The 21,931-nt window shown below is 38.0% G+C and overlaps 1 protein-coding gene across 1 annotated transcript in view; it reads right to left on the bottom strand.

Moving 5' to 3' along the window:
- The window catches only part of SUCLG2 (succinate-CoA ligase GDP-forming subunit beta), a 110,125-nt gene that overhangs the window by 87,911 nt on the left and 283 nt on the right, over positions 1 to 21,931 (bottom strand). Inside the window, exon 2 of the mRNA XM_012573496.5 lies at positions 1,004 to 1,145. Within this exon, the coding sequence (XP_012428950.5) occupies positions 1,004 to 1,145 (142 nt within the window). The remainder of the gene's footprint in view (positions 1 to 1,003; positions 1,146 to 21,931) is intronic.

Raw genomic sequence — 21,931 nt, 5'->3', positions numbered from 1 at the left:
TACTGATTGTCATAAGAAGGTTTTGATCACTGAAAAATACATCAGCTTAATGAAGTTCTAGAGATTGAACAAGCCATTATACTAATGCTACTCAGCTACTTGAGCTCTGATGAGATCTTGGATATGAGTAAGTTGTATTAATTTACCTTCCAGTGTGCAAAATTGAAATGCATTTAACTAAGTGGCCTGTGCATTATGTAAAGTATAAACCAAAAAACCTTCCTGTTCCTACACAATTAGACTACAATAATGCCTGGCCTCTGGCATTTTGATATTTGATATATTAACAAAAGCTGAATGAAAAGAGGAAAATTGTACAACTTTAAAAAGCAGAAAAATTATTTCAGTTAGAACAGATTGACAAAGTACTTTAACACTTCCTTTTTAGAGAGAAAAGTTATTATATAAATTCATTTCTGATCCACATTATCATCTTTTGTTCACCACATCTGAATGAGGATGTTGTCAGAGAAACAAAATAAAGCTCCAGAAGCAGGGTCTTCTCTTCAAGCCACTGTCACATCCTTTTGTGATGGTAACTCAACTCACCTTTTCGGTTTCTTCATTTGGACACACACATTAACAAATATCTGAGGATCCTTTCAAATGGAGAGGCTACAACCTTTTCCTTCCTTTGCTTTTTAAAAGAGGGAATTTTTCTTTTAAAACAGCTTTTTACACAAGTTCATTTATTTCAGACCCTTAAGTTATATCAAGTACACCCAAAAAAATTTCCTCCACAACTATTCATGACCTTCTGAGTTATTATGATGTTAATTAAAGAATTCATGTTACATGCAAAACATTTGAGAAATAAAGTTCTAAGTATTGCCACTATAAACTTGTTCATATATAAAATTAAGAATACATTTATAGTCTGGATGAAATATCAAAGCTTTTCAGTAAGTTTGAATTTAAAGACTGTTTAAACTTCTTAGAAAACAATTTATTTTCCAGATTGCTACCCAGTGATGCAGAGTCCTCCCATTATCAGTCAACTTACTCAGTCTCTGAGCAGCCTCCAGGGCATCATTTGCAGAATCAGCTACAAAGAATCTCTGAACTGTAACCCCATGGTCTGCCATTATTTTTTTGCTTTGGTACTCCTGCAGGTTGAGCCATCGTCTGGGGGTTAATTGAACAGTCTAGAAAAAACAAGAGGGGAAAATAACGTAATGCTCATTAAGAAGAGTTCATGAGACAGCCCACTGAGCTCATCCACCTTATGGTTATCTCAAACCAGCAGTTAAACAACACCCAGAGAAGAGGTAAAATACTTATTGATTTACCTAAGTGCCTTTTCTTAACATTTGTGCATCCCAAGTGCTCTGAAAGCTACAGATATTTTTTAAAGGCTGCACAAGGCTAACTTGGCCAGACAAAATGTCTTGCATTTAATACCAAGGCAAATTTGGCTTGAACTCCAAAGTCTATTTATGTTTTCAAGTTTTCCTCTGCTATAAAAGTAGTAACAGACTCTTACATTAAAACAAATTCAGTTTCATGTTAAATATCCTTATTAATACGACATTTCATCTAATCCCTGCCTATAAAATTATTTCCACTGATTCTCTGTGTTTCTTGATGCATATCTGAAAGAAAAACAACTGACATGGAATTAGCATTATTCTGTAAGGAACTAAACACTAATACAAGTATTTTCAGAGTTCTGCTGTTTCTGGTTGTTTGTTGTGCTTCTAAGCCGATTTTGTTGAGGACACCAGCACAGCCACACCAGCCATGCCAGGCCAACAACAGCTGGTTATAATAATTAAAATAATGAGAATAATTAGAATAATTCCCTCCTCATCCCAACATGCCAGTTTAAACACCCCTGTGGGAATATAAACACATCTACACCCTGTGGGTACAAAGACACAGAAACTTTACACACACAAAAACACCACATTGGCTTGTCCTGGCAAGAAATCTTGAGGCACTAAAGAGTCACAGGATCTTTACTGAATGGTTTTAAGTGCAGACACATTCTCTACACAGGATAAATTGATTCACACAAAAGCAATAATTAAGGAGCTGGAGCTGACTCCTGGCAATGGTATAATGGCAAAGGTGGAGCTGGCTCCTGGTGATGGTATAATTCTATTTTGTGCCAGCCAAAGATGCTTTTCCCACATGGAGACATGAACTGCTGTCCCCCTGGCAGGCAGCCACAATCAGTTCTTGGTTTCTCCTGAAGTAAGGAACACAGCATGAAAGCCAGTGCTATGTATTTAGAAATGCTGGACAAAGAGGATTATTTACTATACTTTCATCTCTAACAGCATGATAAAAAAATTATCAACCTAATGCAACTTTATAGTGAAAACAAAAACCCTCCGTGCTGAAGTCTCAATAACACACCCTCTCACAGTACTCAAGGTTTACAGGCTGAGCTGTCTCAAAAGCAAGCTCCCATCTGTTCTATTCTCTTTGAAACACAGCACAAAACATTAATGCATAAAGAAAACACAAACCCATCTTCTACAGTACATAGCTGCATGTTTTCTGTAGAAGTGACTCCCACTGAACTTAAATAGTTACAAATAGCTCAGGATGACATTTTAAATCCTTTTATGCATAACCTGATTAACATATTTTAGAGGAACAAAATGGCATTGTCAGTTTGCTTTATGGCTATCTCTAATTCTACACATCTTACAGACACCTCACATGATTTATGTTCCCCCATGCTATTCACGGATGATATGTTATTACACTTATGCAATACTTCAAATGTAGGGTCAAAATTTAAAGTCCCTTTCATAATTGTTGACATTTAATTTGTTTTCCTATTATAAATTCTCCGCTAGGCTCTAACAATTATCACTTCAGGATCATTTCCACAGAGGAATTAACACTAGGGGCCAGGAGGGACCCTTTTAATGTATCTAAAAGTTTCTACAGGTCAGTAATAGAGCTAATAAAATTTTGGTCACTAGTTTTATAATTTAAGACCAAATATTCAAAACATCTTTTTTTCATAGTTTAGAAAAATAAACCAGTTTCACATGTAAGTATTACTAAGCTGATCTAAATCAAATTAATAAGAAGGAAAATATTAAACAAATTTCTTTCTAGGGAAGATTTTTGTGGCTGTTGCTTGATGGGAAATGCAGTAACCTCTGCTCCCAAACACCCTCTCAGCACCTCACAAGAGCTTTTGGGATACAACTGCTTTACAACTCAAAATATAACTCAAAATGTCTCACTGATGAGATGTAAAAAACTTATTACATATGCATAAAGTTCAGACATAGATAAGCACAGAGACACGTCTTCTCTTATAAAAATTGGACAATTAATATAAAGGTATTATGATAATATTTCTTTCCTAAATTATGAACCAGATGAGTCTGAAGAACACAGAAAGAAAATAAAAGAATAATACCTTTGAAAAGGGTCAAAACAGTCCTAAAGGTGATGAGACAAAGGTCTGCTCAACAGCTGCTGGCACAGAAAAGCAAAGCCTACAAACTCCAGGTTAGCGAGCACACATTTTCCCCCTGCTATGTCACTTAATTGTAAGAGAGACCATGTTACTGAGTGCCAGATGAGGACTTTCAATCAAGTCTTTGCACAAAAGACAAACTCCTGGTTGTGAATGAACCGCTTGATAAAATTAATAAGTATCTGAAGTCTGTACCAGAAGCTCTGAAGAGCAAAGAACATGAAAAACTTGCTTTAAAGCACTTGCAGGATACCCTCCATATGTCATGAGGACAGCAGGAAAACTAAAGCAGTTACAAGAGATGAAATAAAGCACAAGCTTTGAATCTGTAAAGGTGACTGCTCTTTCAAGACCATCTTGAATAATCAAAACAGCTGTGGAGATGCATTTTAGGGTGAGGACAAAAAAAAAGTGCCATGAAATCTCAGAAACATGAGTAAACAGATGCTGCTTTGAACCAATTTCCAATCCAAGATGTTTTGTTTGCACTAAATCTGTATCTGAATTTATACAAGAATCTTGAATCCCCACCCTCTCAATACATTTATACCAAGCATTCTCAGAAATTTCAGATGGGCTTCAAATAGCCTAAATTCTTGGGCCTCATAAACTTTTATGCATTTTGCAGATAAATCCACATGTGACACTGACAGTAAGAGTGGTGATGCACAAATGTACAGCCTCAAAACTCTAGGGAAAAGTCTACAAAGGTTTGAGAGAAAGTTATATTTCCCATGGACAGTCTTCAGGCAGCCTTAATCCAGCCCTTCCCCCTTAAAATTGTTAGAAGGAGACTTTAACCTGGCACAGAACACAGCTCAGCCATCACATGTCTTTGTTTCACTCATTTTCCTGTTTTACAGCTTGCAGCAGCATCAAACAACACTCTTAGATTTGCCAGTTCAGTTCCAGCTCTCCACAGAGTAAAGAATTAGATGGTAAATCAGCATCAGAAAAATAATCTCAATGTGAAAGAGGGAATGGGGGGGAGCAGCTGAAAGAGAACCTACAGTACAGGAAAGCAGAGTCTAGTTTTTATTAATTTCTGTTAATTATTCTCATCACCTTCTATTCCCAGCTTATCCCTACTTGAATATTTTTATCTCCTCGCCCCCCACTTTAGCCAGAAAACAACACCAGAGATGTCTCAGATCTTTCCATGAAGCTCTGTCCCAGCTGACACCCAGCATGATCCAGAAGTTCAAGCTCTGTGTTTTATCTGTCTCTTTATTGCTAGGTTGGGCTGGAGTACAAGGAGTAGATCCTGTCCCACCAGCCCATGAAGAAGAGACTGGAAATTGTGTGTGGATTTTAGTAAACCCTGACTCCCTGTGTGACATCTCATCTTTCATCTTCATAAGATGACAGACAAAGAACGAGAAAATTTTCCACGGGTGGCATTTTTCTGTTATCCTTTCATATGGAAACTTTGTGTTTTGTATTGATGTACACATTGAAGATGCAGAGTGGATCTTATTTGAGATTCAGATCTGCCTGGTAAATCAAAGGTGTTGTTTATTTTCAAACCACAAATAAGGTTTAAGAATAAATCAGCTTGTGAAACTAAGAAAACATTACTAGCAGCACACAGAAAATAAAATGTTGTTATTTAACATAATAAAGCTTTAAAGAGGAATTAAATTAATCCTAATAAGATATTTCTTGAGATTAAATTTCTAATGAAAGTGCTTATCAAAGAGATTAGTATACTTAAATAGAGCTCCTTTACAACTGATAACATTTCCTGAGAGCCTGACAACAATATCAAAAATCCCAAAATTCATGTAAGTGAAACAAAGGCGTCAACTGAGTAGTAACATGAAGTGACATGAAGGCAGAATTATTTATTCAAATACAACTTTCAAACCAGATTTTCTCCTGCTGGCTAGAATTATTTGGCATTTTCCAAAAGCACAAAGTATTAGTTGGGTTTCAACTCTAATCTCCCTTCCCTTCTCCAAGATTTTTGTTACCAGTCAGAATCACACTGATGTAGACCAAAAATATATAGAGTGAGGAGGATTTAGGAAATTACTGTTACTGGGAATTGTGTATTTTGTTCTGAACAAGCTTTCTGTCCAAAATTCCTTCTTTATATAAGCAGAGACCATATTTGGTCTCACAGCATGATTAAATGAGTGGCACACACATGAAGAAATCAAATGTTTCTTTTTCATCATCTTAACAAGGTCAGGTGTTGCAGAATTGTATCTGTGGTTTATTGACTACTGCTAGAGAAAAAAATTGATTCTTCATATAACTTTCATAACCTCTTACTTATCACCATTTTGTTTGGTGTTTTTTTTTTTTTGCAAAATGCTTAAGGCCCTGCACAAATAATGTATTTGGATTTGCATTATTCTTCCACTGTTCCATTTGCCAATTCTTTAGCTGCCCCATTACAAGAAGAAAATGGTATTATTTAAATAACAAGGGCTAAAAAATTAACAACTCAGTTAAAGCAGAGTGGAACTAAAAGTACATCTTCTAGCAGAAATTTTCTTAAATACAAACAAAAAAGAAACAAACAAAAAACAAAAAAAAACCAAAAACAAAACACCAAACTCTCCCCCAAAACCCCCAAAGAGATTTAGAAAACACTGCCATCATTGTTATATATGCAGCATTAACTACTCTGATGTAAAACATCTTTCAGATGACCCAGGAGGTATCTTTTGAGAGCTTGCTTTTGGAAAAAGAAAACACACACACATAAAACCAGAAGAAACTGTCTTAACACGTTCATCAAGAAGTTTGCAAGTTGCATATTAACTACTTCAGCAAAATTCTGCTCAAAAAGAAATGTTCCATATAAGCACCAAACAAGAGCAGCATCAGTAAACCCAAACTTCATCAGATTATGTCACTGATTATTTCTTACCTGAACCTATAGCTGACAGAGCTCCTTCTGTCATTCTTATTCTCCTTATCTCACAAAACCTCATTCTCTGGTCTCCCTGGTAAAACATCCAAGCCTGACTTTGTAAAATAGAATAAACAGAATAGAAAGAATCACTTAAGTCTGTTCTTTAATAAGTATATGAAAAAGCTGTCAAAAGGAATAATTGAAAGGTCAACTCTGACAAACAAGTGAAGATTTAAATTACACCCTCTATTACAACTGAGGCCTCTTGGTCTTAAAAAAATCAAATTTTAAAAAATTTAGTGCCATTAATTCCACATGGAACTATCTTGGCTAACCATCCACAAGCAAATATTTCACCTTGCAAGTCCAGAATTCATGTGCAGACCATTTAGCTTAAAAAAGCCCCAAGTATAAATACTTATTTTCTCTTGGTAAGACTCTACTTTTGTAAAATGCCAAATGATTCTAGCTTGGGGAAGAGAATCCAGTGTTAATCAACACTATTAAAGAAAACAAAACCACCACTAAGCAAATCTCTAAGATAATTGAACATCCCTTGACACACCTATGTAATTTGAGAAGCTCTACTGTTTTCATTAGCATAGTTTAATGCATTTTATTGCATGACTGTTAAAAGGAAGACACATTTTAACATCCAACATTCCCTTTTCATTTACAGTATTAATGGAAGCCAATATTATTATCACAAAACAAAGATGGACTTTTAAAAGCACCTGGCAGTAAAGTCGGTCAAATAAATGCCCAATTCTTTCTTCCCCCTGCTGCTCCACTGAAGCCAAGCAGCTGTAACTGTGCTCACTGATCCTGTGCCAGTATGAAACAGCTCTAGCAACACAAATTCGCTCTGCATAAATGCAAATGATATGTCAAATATATAAAGTATCAGGTTTTATAAACCTGGACATTATTGTAATGGCTATATTGGAAATAAGTCAATTGGGAAGAAAGACCACGGTGTTTTTGAGGAGGTGAGGAGATGTATTCTGTATCTGAAATTAAAAGGAGATGTATTTAGTGTATATGATCAAAAATAAATGTCTGTCACCAAGAAAATCTATTTGCTTAGCCAACACATTCTACAGCATTCCAGTTTATTCAATTTGTGCACTCTGCCCTGTAATACAATTCCAAGCACATAGGAAGGAAAGCAGATACACAAAGATGACAGTAATGAAAGAGCAGACCATTCATCAATGTGAGGCATAAACCTTTATTATATTTATTGACATACAGTCTCTGTAATTGACAAAGATGTAGAAGTTTCTCTCAAAAAGAAACCATCAGAAATAAACTAAACTGAATACCCTCATATAAACCACTGCAGGCATAGACACATTTTATTAGGTCATGTATTTAAAATATACCACATAGGCAACTGAAAACAAACTAAAGCACTTCTTTCAGTTCTCTGGCAGTGCCCACAAAATGAGTAAGTTAACCCAAGAAGAAACAAAAATTTAGTAGAATGGCACCACACTAAACAGAAGTTTATCACAAATATAGTAATAAAATGCAAAAATATGCTCTGTAGGAAAGCAAGTCTTTTAAGCAGAACATAAAGTGGAAAGAGGTAAGGCTGATGGGCTTTAATCTGTCCCATGAGCCACACCACACATCCCCTCCTCTCCAGAGATGGCCAACGCTGCACATTATGGACAGAAAATGTCCTTCCCAACTAATGCCCTGCTGGCTGCCACAAACCAGCAATTTTCATCTTCCAAGGCAGGAGCCAGCATCCAGGTCATGCTGTTTAACAGCCCCAGAGGAAACTGTGTTCCATCCCCATCCCAAACTGCCTGCTTTAGCTGGGATGCCATATGGCAGCCAGGTCCCTTTGGTACCAGCACAGCCCAGCAGCCTCATCCAACACTGAGCATTATGACCAAAGCCTCAATCTAAACCTCTGTGATATATTTATGAGGGATAAAATTGATTATGTGAGCTAGTTTAGGAACAAGTCTTGAATATTTCCCTGACAAAAAACCAGTTTCCATACTTTTGTTCACAGTGTTCGGGAAATGCTTATTTTTAGTCTGTATCAAGGCACCATAAGACCAGACCTTAAACAAGAGCATTTGGTTTTAAAATCTACAGGTACACCTGAAGACCTTTTAACATTCCATTACTTATTCCTACAAATGGGAATTAGTTTTAACTGACTCAAAACAAACACACAAACTCAAGTTAACAGCTCCAGGCCTTTGAGTTCCGTATTTATTCCTGAAAATACAGCCCACAAAATATCTTGAGCAGTAAAATACACAGAAAAAAAATACCTATCACATTTCCCAGTTTTCTAAAGGCTAAGGCATTTTGATCAATAAACTGCAGGGTATTTATTGTTTTATACCAGTAAACCATACACTCACTTTTGAGAAAAAGTGAGATCTGTCCATGCAACATAGGTTTATGAAACCTAACTTCAAATAAAATAAAAACCACACATGAAGTATGACCCTACCTTTTTATTTTGTAAATCTGGACTGCCTATTCTGGTGGATAATTGCTACTATTCCTAACATCTATGACTCTTTGAAACAATATGCCTGTGTTAAATAACTAAATGGTTCTCTTCATATACTCACAAAATACAGAAAAAAGAAATGGGAGCTTGTTTATAAAAGGAGCTCACAGTTTCTACAATTATTAGGATTGCTATTGTTAAATTGTATAAAAAATTGGACTCATACAGTTGAGAGGGTGGCCAAGAGCTTGGAAAGCATAAATTTTAAGTATTCCAAGTTTAACAACTTCAGAGGAGTGAAACAGGCCACCACCTCTTCTCACAAGCTCTCGTTCCTGAAAATGAGACTGCACTGCTGCAAACCAAGCCTGGGGAATACAGCATGAAACTACCTGCTCAGGAGCATTTCTCCTTCCAAAGCAATTACTCACATCCATTGCAATTCACTGTCCAGAACAGCAACACTCCAGAAGAACTTCAGAAATCTAGTTTGAAACCATCACAGGATTGTTTTTTATTACTCTATTAGGTGTTTGTACCACCATTTAGTTCTAGTCGATGCAATCAAAACAAGTGCTTAGTTAAATCTTGCCCTGAATACTTTCCCACAGTTAAGGACAAGCCAATTTCTCTTGTCACACACTGCAAGACTTTTTTTAAGAGGAGTTGCTGCAAAATCAGAATGCATCACAGCAGGAAAAAAAAGATGGTGACAAACATGAAAGAAACAAAGAGAAGAGCTTTGTTAAATTAGTAACATGCCAATTTTACAGAAGGAATCTATTTTAACTGAAAAGTCAAAGAAGGTATGTTTAGGGATCTCATCCTTTTTAGTTAGGAGAAACTACTTTTCTCCCACCACCAGTCAGCACTGATTTTCTAACACAACCTAATAAAGCAAAGATTATCAACAACAGATTACCTACCTGTAGGTAACAAAGCACACTAAACTAATTTATGCCAGATGACATCACTCATCTGTTGAAAAACAGGCAGTCACCAATTACTAACAGAACAATAATTTGTTTGTTTAATGAATATGCTAATTTACTGAGCTCTCATTAGACAGATACACAGGCAATATTGATGAGTTCCATAAGGCATTATAAAGTATGGCTGAATTATTTCAAAACAAATTAAAGCAGAAAATATTGTACACTGTTTAATGGAATAATTTTAAAAGCCTAGTAGCAAGTGAATCCTTTGGGTGAGCCCTCTGAAAAAAGGCCCAAGCTCTTAGAAGTGCATGGACCTAAACACCTATTGCTACTGATGCCTTGTTGGGACTACCTAAAACCGGACAAGATTAAGAGAATAAAAAGCTCTTATATTTACTGAAGGGCCTTCAAGTGTATTTCAGGCAGATGCAGCCTCTCCGGGGATAACACACAAAAATGGATGATGGGTCATGGGTTTTCACACTTCTATAACTTTGGTCCATTTGCATATTGGGGGTTAATCCTCCAATTACAGCTTTAGGTAATGAAGTAATTTACCCCAAGTTTGCTTCCCCCCTAGCTGACCTTTGTTTCCATCTGTCAGGCCTGAGACACTGAGGTGTCCTTGATTCCCAGACCTGGAGAGGAATTGCTTTGTCTGACCAAAATGGGAGAACAGTATCTAACACTCTATACAGAGTTTAGAGTCATACACTGCAGGATTACAAATACATGAAAAACATAAAAGCTAAAATCCTAAGGCATGACTACACCTGGGAATTCACCCCCAGGGATCTGGATATTCCTGGCCACAGGTGAGAGACTGTGCCCACCTGGTGTGCAATGCCAGAGCTCCACAAACCCCTGCACAGGCAGTGCTGAACCAGGAGAGGAACTGTGCAGGGATGCACTGAGCTCCCCACACTGTGAGCTGGGAGGGAGCAAACTTGGGGTAAATGACTTCATTACCTGAAGCTATAATTGGAAAATTAACCCCCAATATGCAAATGGCCCATACTTCTAAAAGTGTGAAAACCCATAATCCATGTTTGGGTGCAGTCCATGGAGAGGCTGCATCTGCCCGCAAATGCCTGAAAAGGCCCTTCAATAAATACAATAGCTTTTTATTTTCTTAATTTTGTCTGGTTTTAGGAAGTCCCAACAAGGCAGCAATAGCAGTAGGTGCTTAGGTCCCCCAGCAGGGACACTGGAGAACTTTTGATTTTCCACACAACCACCTGCAGTATCTCTGTTACTAATAAATCCTAAGTAAATGCTGGTTCATCTGCATTTAGTGCAATGCAACACAGCCCTGGAAACAAAAGCAGTGATTAAATTTTCAATTCATAGTTCATTTTGCTTGTGTTGGGGCTGCATCTAGTTTCTTTTTTTCTCTCTTAATAATTTTAAGTTGCTAAATTAAGAAGGAAATAGAAATTGGTTTTTCACTCAAGAAAGTATCTTGTATCACTACAAGCCATATCTGTCAATTTGTAATCATTTATTCATACACAATTTAAATGAGAAACAATATTAAGTTCTCCTTCAAATTTCAGTTTTACCAAAGGAGCTTTATTTCAATAACACCACAAAAATGAACAGAAATTTCTATCAAATAAACACCTATAAAATATACTCTACATGAGATGCCCATATAAGCCACATTTTTTTAAGAGGAAAATACAAAGTTAGACACAAGGGACTGCAGCAGGGAACACTTTTAGGCAGAGTAGGAAGGTCTGACATTTTTTTGTAATACAACACAGTTCAAAGCAGCAAGACCCTGCAGAAACCAATTATAAAAAGAACAGTTTCAGCCTCAACCTGAACAGCCTACCCAGAATGTTAAAATTAACCCAGGAAAGCAAATGATTTAACTAAAGAAATAAGCCTACTGGATTTGACCCCAAAGTCAAGTCATGAATCAAACTCCCTCACTCTCCCCCGATTTGCTCACTGAAGTGGGAGAACCTTCCCAAAACTCTCTCACTAGCTGCACTGCCAACTTTCCAAGGTAATTGAATCTAAAAATATGTGGCTCTAGCAAAGTTTTTTCACATTAAAATGCTACCATTTCTGGGGGGTTTAAACATTTCATTCACTACCCACTACCTCAAAATCAATTCATTAATAATATACAAAATATTAATGATGATTTACCTCTTCCACTTTTAAAACAACGTTCCCTTCCACTAAAAGATATATTAAACTGCAATGACATATTAATCAATATTTATTAGGAAACATATAATCATACTTCAACATCCCTGTCTATTTGTCACTCAGTGCTTTGTTTCCTTTCTCAGTGGTGGAATCCTTCAGCTGGGAAAGAACATCAGGAATGTGTCCATCAGTTCTGAAGTGGCTGGATGCTGGGGAGGCTTTCTTTGCTTAATTTATCTCTTTCATTAAAGCACACCTAAATTTTTCCACAGTAGCTCTAACAGCAAACAGCACAATTTTGCTGTGCTTTACCAAATGTCACAAAAACAGAAGAGGATTTCAGAAGACAGCACCCATCTCTTTCGCAATTCTGAAATTTAGATTACAAAACCATATAGACTGGATTAAAAAAATAGAACAGTATCTATCCATGAACCTTTCCCTTTAAACAAAACCATAGCAATATGCACATAAAAACCACAAATTTTAGAAACCTCTCAGTTATGTCTTGTGTATTTCACAGTATTACAGATTAAATGGTAAGGATAGTAAATGTACTCAGGGTGGAAGTGGGACTGAAAATCCTGACTGCATTCTTAATTAAACATGATTCCCTTACCAGTTCTCCTGAACCTTCCTGCTCGCTGTCTACTGCAAGAAACCCTTTTACCTCAACATGTTCTGAATGCCTGCCCTACTAGGTTCTTTTGACTTGATCTTGTTCTCCTTTTCCTTCCAGAATCAGCCTGATTGCAAACTGACTGATCCCAACCTTCCCTCTGCCCTCTCCTGGACACGATGAGTGTGGTGTGATGTTCTTCCACTGCAGGGCTCAGCCAGGTCATTAGCTCCAGGAAACACAAATGAAACTACACAATTCTCTTCAATGTGCCTTTATATCTTCCAATGTGCCTATATATGTACAAACTCAGCTTTCTAATTTATCCTTCTGTTTACTTCTCATGCAAGGAAGCAGACACAAGAATGAACTTGAAGCAAGTCCTTCACTCATTGCAGATTTAAAGTCTCCAGTAACGATTACACTTTATAGACTTATTTACAGCTTGCTTACACTCAGGGATTTTGACAGCTATTCTGTAAATACACTCTGCTACCCACTAAGCTCCATTGTAAACTACCAGGAACATGCACGAGGTCACACTTGAGCTCCTTCTGTCATTCTTATTCTCCTTATCTCACAACACCAGAATCTGAGCCCACATCCTCGTGCTCTACAAGGCAGAGATCCTAGCAGCCACCACCTGGATGATCCTTCTGGGTGTTTGCATGTATGGGTTTGTGAGGACTACAGTCCTCAAAAGTAAAAGAGGAGAGGGTGGGAAGACTGTTCTCTTGAATAGCACGACCCTGACCTCTCTTCTCCATTTCCCACACCTTGTTCAGCAGCTGTTTCAGTCACGCTGCTACAGACTGACCTCCAAATAAAGCAGAACATCACCAAATCCCTGACAACTGCAGCCTGCTGCCTACCCAGAGGAGTATTCAGGACTCGATTTATATGCAATCAGCAAAATAAAATTTCTGCAAATTAAATGACAGCACCCTCGTGACCCTGAGAAGTTCTGGGATGCATTTTGGTTAGTGTGGACAGGCTGCCTGAGCAGGGCTGAGCACACCCCAACCCATGAACCTTCACCTAAACAGTGACCCGTCAGCAGCTTCCAAAAACCCTGAACAGGGCAGGTTCCTTATTCTGTGGGATTATATGAAAACTGTCTGGGTCAAACAACATGCAAAAGGTCACATCAAAAACAGGATGTCACAAAACAAAGCTGGCTGCCAGTGCAGTCGAAGAGTCAAATGATGCCCTCTGTCCTTACTGTAGAAATTGTTGGCAAAATATTTTTCCTTGCATTTTTAAACCAAATTGCAGCCTAAATAAAACAGTAGTAAAAATTACTTATTGTACATCTACATGTACCTGAAGAGCAAGCATGCCTACAAAAGCTTTATACCTCTGGAATTGATTTTCAGACCCTTCGCTTGGGCAAGAGAAGAACATGAAATCCCAGATTCAATTTCTGCTTTTGTCAATGTTCTCAGAAGTTCTGTTTTGCATTAGTAATTAATTTTAGTCAAATTACGTTCATTTTGCTTATTTCGTACTTCAAAGCTTTAAGAGAAGCATACTTTCCTGACCTAAAAGTAAGGCTTTGAAGTATCTGATGAAAATAAACTCACTACCATACACAACTGCATAATCAGTTGCAGAAAATACTGTAACACATTCCCTGCCTTGGCAAATGAAAGAGGATTGTTGGTGATATGCACAACACATTCAAAAAGAGAAATAAGCCATCTTCTCCACATATTTTAAGTAACTTGAGGGGAAATTTTATATTTTTGTTCTGATCATAAAAAAGTGTTTAATTTCCTAATTTTTTAAGATTAAAATTATAGTTTTATGCGACTATGATGAAATGTTCTAAATAGTAAACATAGCCAGGAAAAAATAATTCTAAAACTATTGTACCACCAACATGAGACAAAGTAGCTACTGTCAATTTTTTCTTTCCTGAATGCAAATTCAGCTTCCTAAACTGTTACAAAACTCAAAGCATATTCAATAAGATTAACAGAAACGTTTCTGCATTCATATCTCAAGTAATCATATCTATCAAAGAAGTGTTTCACGCCTACCATACCCTGGAAGAATGCTTTTTCAAGTGTTAGAAGTCACTGATATTTTAAGGAAAACACCGATAAATGCCAATTTACACAGTTTGAGCTCCATTTTTCATCACAGAGAAGGAAATATGAAAAATAATCACAGTTTTTTTGTTCCAGTTCTTTAATATTGAAGTCAAATCATGATAATTTCCATGCTACCCAATATGTCATCACAGAATACGACTTTGAGCACTAAGCAACATAACACTCCCAAGCAACAAAAATGCAAATGCCCATGGTAGTAAAATAAAGAAATACAGAAAAGTATCTACAGAAACAGTTTCACTGCATGCCTAAGTCATATCTGGTTTATTGAACCAGTCCAGAACGGTCTATACCAACTTCTTTCCTGAAAGCAGTAAGAAAAGACTGGTACTCATTTTTTGTTTCAGTCTGAATTGAAACCCTTTATTGTTAATAAGTCTTGGTTTTAATTAGTCCATTTGACTTAGACTGACATGAAGCAAGCTCTAAGAGACAAGAGGCAGAGAGGCTTCAGCTACTTGGGCACAGCTGGGGAGAAACCAGAAACTGCCCAAAATAATCAGTGGAAGTCAGCCTTTAACAGGAAGCCAAACATTAAGAATATTTTTCCTTCCTTTGTAGGTAATTTCTTTATTAATATTTCTCCATTGTTTATACCTAATTATATAAATGCACTCTGCTGACATTCTCAAATCTCAAAGCAAGCTTAGGACACTACAAGAAGCATCATCTCATCATCCTCAAAGTCTTTGACTGATTTCTACATTTCTGACTGTATGAAGGGAGAAAAATGTAAATTTTAATCCAGTGAAACAGCACTTCCAAGCCCAAAGGATGATGGTATTACTCCACTGGTAAAGGAAATTGGGATTGTGTCCAACCTTGTTTCTTGTGTCTTATTGCAGCCCATGCTGCAATACCCAGAAAAAACATTAGAAATGAACAACAGCCACTGTTCTTCCCTCAGCTTCTCCCCAGAGGGAGCTGCCAGGGCCCTGACCAGTTCTTGTTCCCACATGTCAGGTCCAGCAGGGTCTCCTGTTGTCAGCTCCTCACACCTCTGCCTTTGGAAGTTATCAGAGCTCTCCAGAAACCTCCTGGATCTCTTGAGATGTGTTCCCAGCTGTGCTGTGACTCCAGCAGGACCTGGGGGGAATGAAGTCCTCCATGAGGACAGGGGCTGCTGACTGAGGCTTCCTCAGGGCTCTGCAGCTTCATCTGGTCCTTGCTGGTGCAGGTGCCTGCAGCAGAAATGCACAACAGCCCTGTCAGTACTGTTGGGGTGCCCACAAATCCTGACCCATGGGTTCTCAGCTGGGTCATCAATCCTCTCTAGATGGAGCTCCAGCACTCCAGCTGCTCTGGACTCACATTCAACCATCTCACATCATGTTTAAAGCAAGCTCTAAATATCCGTTCCTCTACTTCCAAAATTTATGGTGTTACTTTAGACTATTTTAATCTGAGCCATTTAGCTGAAAAACAAATCTAGACTGAAACTCTGCATGAAAGAATTCAATTAAAGGGATTCACTGTTTCCAATGTGTTTGGAGTGACAGAATTGAAGACGATAGAAAATTTAAGGAAAAATACATTTTTATGCCATCTTCAAAACTTAGCAAGTACTATCTTGACAATAAAAAGGATATGGTTCCTTTCAATAGGCCTTTCATCTTTAATTATCATGAATAGCTCTATGTTTTACCTATACCCATCAGTGTTATGTACAATTGGCAATAGAACTCCAATAATTGGAATTTCCCTGACATTTTTATACCTGTATGAAGAACTCTGTATGTACTCTGTATGAACAACTCTTTTTTTTTTTTTTTTTTTACACAAGGCAGTAGCTGCTTTCTTGGCTGACATGAAATTAGCAGATGTCAAATTAAACTGTCCTTTTGTCTACAGATCCTTCAGAGGAAGATATCAAAAGATGATGAAGTGTTCCATTAGTAATCTGTGTCTGGATTTTAATTTGCAGTTGCATATTTTTCAGTCAAAGGTCTTATACAAGCAGGCAAACCTACCAAACGTGATCAAAACTCTCACTTGATTTTTCACTCCTCCTGTCAATGCTTACAAAACTTTTGCATCTCATGAAGTATTTAGGTGCACAAGAGTCAAGATATCAAAGGTAATCTACAGTAGGAGTGATTCTCTCTCTCCTGACAGAAATTGAGGCTGTTTCTTAAACTCCAACCCAACCCAGACCGCGATTCTACAATACACAGATTAAAGACAAACAGGGCAGACAGAAATCGATCTGTCACCAAGTACTACCCAGTGCAAGGTAAGTAAACACAAATGAATAATAATGTATCACAAAATATGTTTAAAAGTCTTTTCTTAAATGAAACAGTCTTTGAGTTAAATACCCCAACCCACATTCAAGCCCAATGGGATTGCGAGTGCTTAGAGCTTTATGATTTTGGACTCAAAGCTTCTAAACGCTCAGATCATCACAGAATCAAAATAAAACTTAATTCAATTTTGGGATACAGACTCTTACAGTTTATGGAAACCCATAAGCAATTACAAAGAGACCAGAGAGAGGACAGGAAGAAAAAAGCTCAAGAGTAAATCTCCTCAAAGCAGCACCTTTTAAACAAAACAAAAATTGCATTTATTGAACATATTTGTGGTATCAGTATAAAATGTTGACTGAAGAATTAAAAGAGATGTTCCAACAAGTAAGTGGAAAAACAGCAAGTCTTTAAATTCCTTCACAGTTAACATTTAGCCACTAATTATACAAAAACATCACCATCAGCATAATATCACAAACTACAACACCAATCTAGGGTTTTAATTTTCATTACCACATTAAAGGATGGCTTCAGCTTGCCAGTTCAGAATCTATTTTAAGTCTGACTCAACAAAGAATTCAGCACCACAGCAAAACTCCACTAATAAGGAATTTTTCACAATAGTCAATCTTAACTCCTATTTGTTTCATACCCACTCCTGCTGTTTATCTAGTTAAAATAAAATTAATAACCAGCTACTAATCATGGAACAATGTTTAATAACCAGTTCCAAAGCTACTGTCATATGCAGTTGGACAGGTAATATGACTTCTCTGTCCTGTGTTTTATTAATGTGCTATGAAAGAAAGAAGCTGAGTCACAGATAGTTAGAAACTGCTTTTAGAGTATTAGAGGAGGAAATTTTCTGGAGAAAAATCCTCAGAGTACGTGCTCAAAGCTGTAGATGATAGTCACAGTCACAAATATGCACCAAAAAATTTGACTGGCCAAGGCAATAATGAGCTGAGCTACTTACTACATGTGTGGCCAACAATCAAAATTATCAGTTGAGGTTAAATCACTTTGGAACGAGTTAATCCCCAAAACAGGGAGGGAGACAACCATGTCTCTATACATTAAATGAGGACACTGCCCATTTTTGTGAAAAAGAACGTTGCAAACAAGAGAAAGGATAAAATAGCAGAGAAATTAACTACTTCTAAGAAACAATTATGCCCCAACTGTGTCTAAACCTTCATCTCATTTCTCTGTATTCCCAAAAGAATCTCAGCAGCTTCACACATTTCAGATAAAATCCCTGCTGGCAGTCATCAGCCAGATAGACCAAATGAAAGGTGACTTAAAAAAAAAAAAAAAAAGGAAAACTACCACATACACTGACATTTCCAGAGAAAAACAGGAGGAAACAATCACTCAGATAACTGTAAAGAAAACACAGTTTGTCTACTGACACTTTATCTAGTTCCTCAGGAGGCAGATCAATGAAAAAACCCACATGCTTTTATATAAAAAAACTTCAACCAATCCTAAACATATCCAAGGAATGTAAGGAGTCCCTGGGTAAACTGGTTGGGAGTTTAGCTGGAGGATCAGGAAGAAGGATTTATTCAGAGCCAGGTTTAAGACTACAGGTGTGGCTAACTCTCCATCTCATGTCATATTCATGAAGGCTCTCTTTTCTCACCTAATTAGCCCTATCCCCTGATTATACCTCCATGAGGTAAAAAGGAAGGTAAATCAATGCACCAAAGTGCAGCTTTTCTGCTTCAAGACAGAGCTGTGAGTATCTGTGTCAGAGCCAGATTGCTCCCAGGGTAGGGGTTCCACTAGTATAAAACTAACTGGGGGAAAAAATGTAAAAAAAAAATCGCAGTCTGAGGTTATATTTATGTTTTCATTTCCTTCTTTCATCTCAAAATAGGATTCAATAACCATGTGTTTAATGGAACTGCCGGGGAGGAGTGGGCCAAACATCTGCTCCACTTTGGCATTTCAGTTTTGTCTAGAGTTTGAAGAGGGCTTTCCTGTCATTTGGATGAGGTGCCTGTAGAAAAAGCTGTTTGGGAAAGTCTGTAGGCTCATGTATTTCCTGCCTCTAAATGTAAAACCTTGAAAATATAGCAAAACTGCCAACCAGGAAAAGCCAAATAGGGAAGCAGTCCAAAGAAAATTTCAAGAACACCAAAGAAAACTAAGAAAAAAAGAAGAATTCAACATTAAAGTAGCTTCTAAAGCCATGAATTGAATTTTTTTTTCAATAACATTTTGCGTCACATGGAAGATCAGCAACCACAGCTGATAATTTCTTAGAAAAGGCAGAACTTTCTGTGCTCAACATTAATGAGGTTTTACAGATATCCAAGTCTAGGAACTGAAGGCATCTGCAGTGAGCAACCTTGCAGTTCCCTACTTGTAACATCTATAGATTCCATCACATTTTATAACAGAAATCTTGTTTAATTTCATCTTCCCTTCCTTTTTTTTTTTTTTTTAAATATTTTCAACGCATGTGGAATCTGGATGTGTTCTGGCAGGAGTCAGGCCCATTTTGAAGGCTGGGACAGGGCTCATAATGCACCAACCAACCTGCTCACCCTATTAGAATACTGGAGAGTTACCTTAAGCACTTTTTTTTTTTATGATTCTGATTTAATTGTTCCTCATTTATATTCATGGCTGAATTACACTGCATCTGAAGTTATTTTGAAAACACAGCATTCTCCCAAAGGGCCCAATCCAACTCCCATTCAAATAAACAGCCTTCAATGGAGCCTATTTGTTGCCAGCCAACAAGATTGAATTCTGCTGCCGAGTGGTCCCCGGAGCGTTTGTCACAGCTCTTTACAAATATTGCTCCAGCAAGAGCAGGCCTGAATGCCCCTGTCCACATGCACTGCAGACAACTCAAACCTATCTTTTATCTTCTTAAAATGTTTGGTCAGATTTCAAACTCCAGCAGCACAAAGAATTGAGTCTACCAAGAATATAAACAGCAAAAGGAGTAAAAAGTGTTTAACAGTTATAAAAAGTAAAGGGAAAGCAAAAGGATGATAAAATAGTTTCATATGATAGGTTCAACTACCATTTACTCCACTCCTAAAATGAATCTACACAGCAAAACGTGTGCAGATTACAGTGATAGAATATATCCAAATTTCACTGCTACAGTTTTGAAATAATAAGAAATTTTGCAACAAAGTGTAGAAACACCACTCCAACAATAAGTCATAAGGGCTATGAGGAAAGATTCTAAACCTTACACAGGGTTACCAAAACAACAAAGTTGGAGACTGATATTTCTTGATCACGTTCACACCATATGGAAGACCCTCATCTGTGAAAGAAATGCTGTGATGGGCTTTGAGGACAGATTTTGGTGGTTTGTTCTAAATAAAGTAACAGTGTAACTTCTCATCTGAGCAAGAAAATTAAATATACAAATAAGAAAAACCTTCAATGGAAGGGCTCTTACTCTCAGATCCCTTATCCTATTTTGTAGCACAGAAATCCAGACTCTGGCTGATCAAATCATTTGTAGCTTAAAGTCTGAGACAGTGGAAGATTAGGAGACTGTTTAGATAGGAATTCTATTATGCAACATTGCCAAATTGAAGACCTTTATAAATGAAAGTGGTTTGCTTTGAAATTAAGAACTTGACTTGTTGTTATACAGTATTGATGTGGCTCTTGAAAATAGTCTGCTTGGAAAACACAGATCTTGGAAGTGCTCTCGGTATCTGGCAGAGTTCAGAAACAAAATAACAAAATGTGATTTATAATGCAAGCTCAACAGCTCTAGTTCAAAAGTAATAAAGAAAAAAAGGGTTTAAGTTGGCCACCTTGATATCCTAAGAATACTCTTGAGTATCTGAGCTGACACCCAGTTATTTCAGTGGATAATTTACAGAGTGCCGCCATGCTTTGAGAGATGACAGCCATGAGCTCCTAATTTCCACCTATATCTCATTGCAGCACTAGACAGGGCTTGAAACCAACCAAAACACCTCAATCAGAACCCCTCCTAAGTTCACACCAAGATGACTCTTTCCTGCATACTCCAGCCTTTCCAAGCCCTACAAGAACAGGGACGTTACCTCCAAATTCCTTATTGCAGGATTGGACTCCTGCCTTGATGGCAGGAACACATCTTGAACCATACACTGCATATTCCCCAAACATTGTTGTGACTGACAGCATTGCCCATCCACACTAAAGAGATTAAATCTGTATATATACAGATAAATGTATGTATATAGACATCATTATGTGTGTATATCCACACAGAAACAGTCTCCCTGTTTATGTGTGTATACATGAAATGGATGACTGCTAAATCAACTGCACTGAGTTCTCAAATACTGTAGCCAGCATTCAAATAGGAAAGTGGGGTACAAAAGATTTCGGATTTACAATCTCCTCGAGGTTAAAAGCTAAACCACAGAGCCGCAGTTGTGCAAGGCAAACTAAGCACCAGCAGCACTTTTACCCCAGAGCCCTGGACCTGCAGCCAGGAGCATTCCCACACACCCGGACACAAACGCGCTTTGTTTGCTCCAGGGGCTTTGGCTTCGGGGAAAACATTTATGCTCAGAAGTGTGGACCAAAGGTTCTCATGCAGCTGCTCATGATGAACAGGTTGGTTGCCAAAGGCACGAGGGCTGTCTAGAATGTGCGCATCTCATTTTACCTGGGCAGGGCTGCTGTGGAGCTGAATAATGAACTCCTTCTACACCTCAAGAGAGCACCTGAGCCCTTCCAGGAGGCTCCTCTACTCTTTCCCACCGCTCTGGTGAGGTTCGGGAATCCTGAGCTAGGATCGATTTCCCCAGCAGAGCACAGCCAGGCATCTTCACCCCAGCGTGACCTCAGCCAGCCGCACGGAGCAAACCAAGGCGCTGCTGCCACGCGAAACGTGCTCAGACCAACGCCGTCACTTCGTGCACAGCCTCGCCCAGCTCTGCTGCTGAAACACCTCCGAGTTCTGCCAGCTGAGCGGGGAGCCAGCGAGGCGCTGCTCTGCCCAGCCCTGAGGCGGGCAGGCGCCGGGGCCGCGCTCGGGCGCATCCTCCAGCCGAGCACCGCAGC

The sequence above is a fragment of the Taeniopygia guttata genome, chromosome 12 (assembly GCF_048771995.1).
Source record: "Taeniopygia guttata chromosome 12, bTaeGut7.mat, whole genome shotgun sequence".
Taxonomy (NCBI): Eukaryota; Metazoa; Chordata; class Aves; order Passeriformes; family Estrildidae; genus Taeniopygia; species Taeniopygia guttata.
This window is presented reverse-complemented; position numbering and strand designations above follow the sequence as displayed.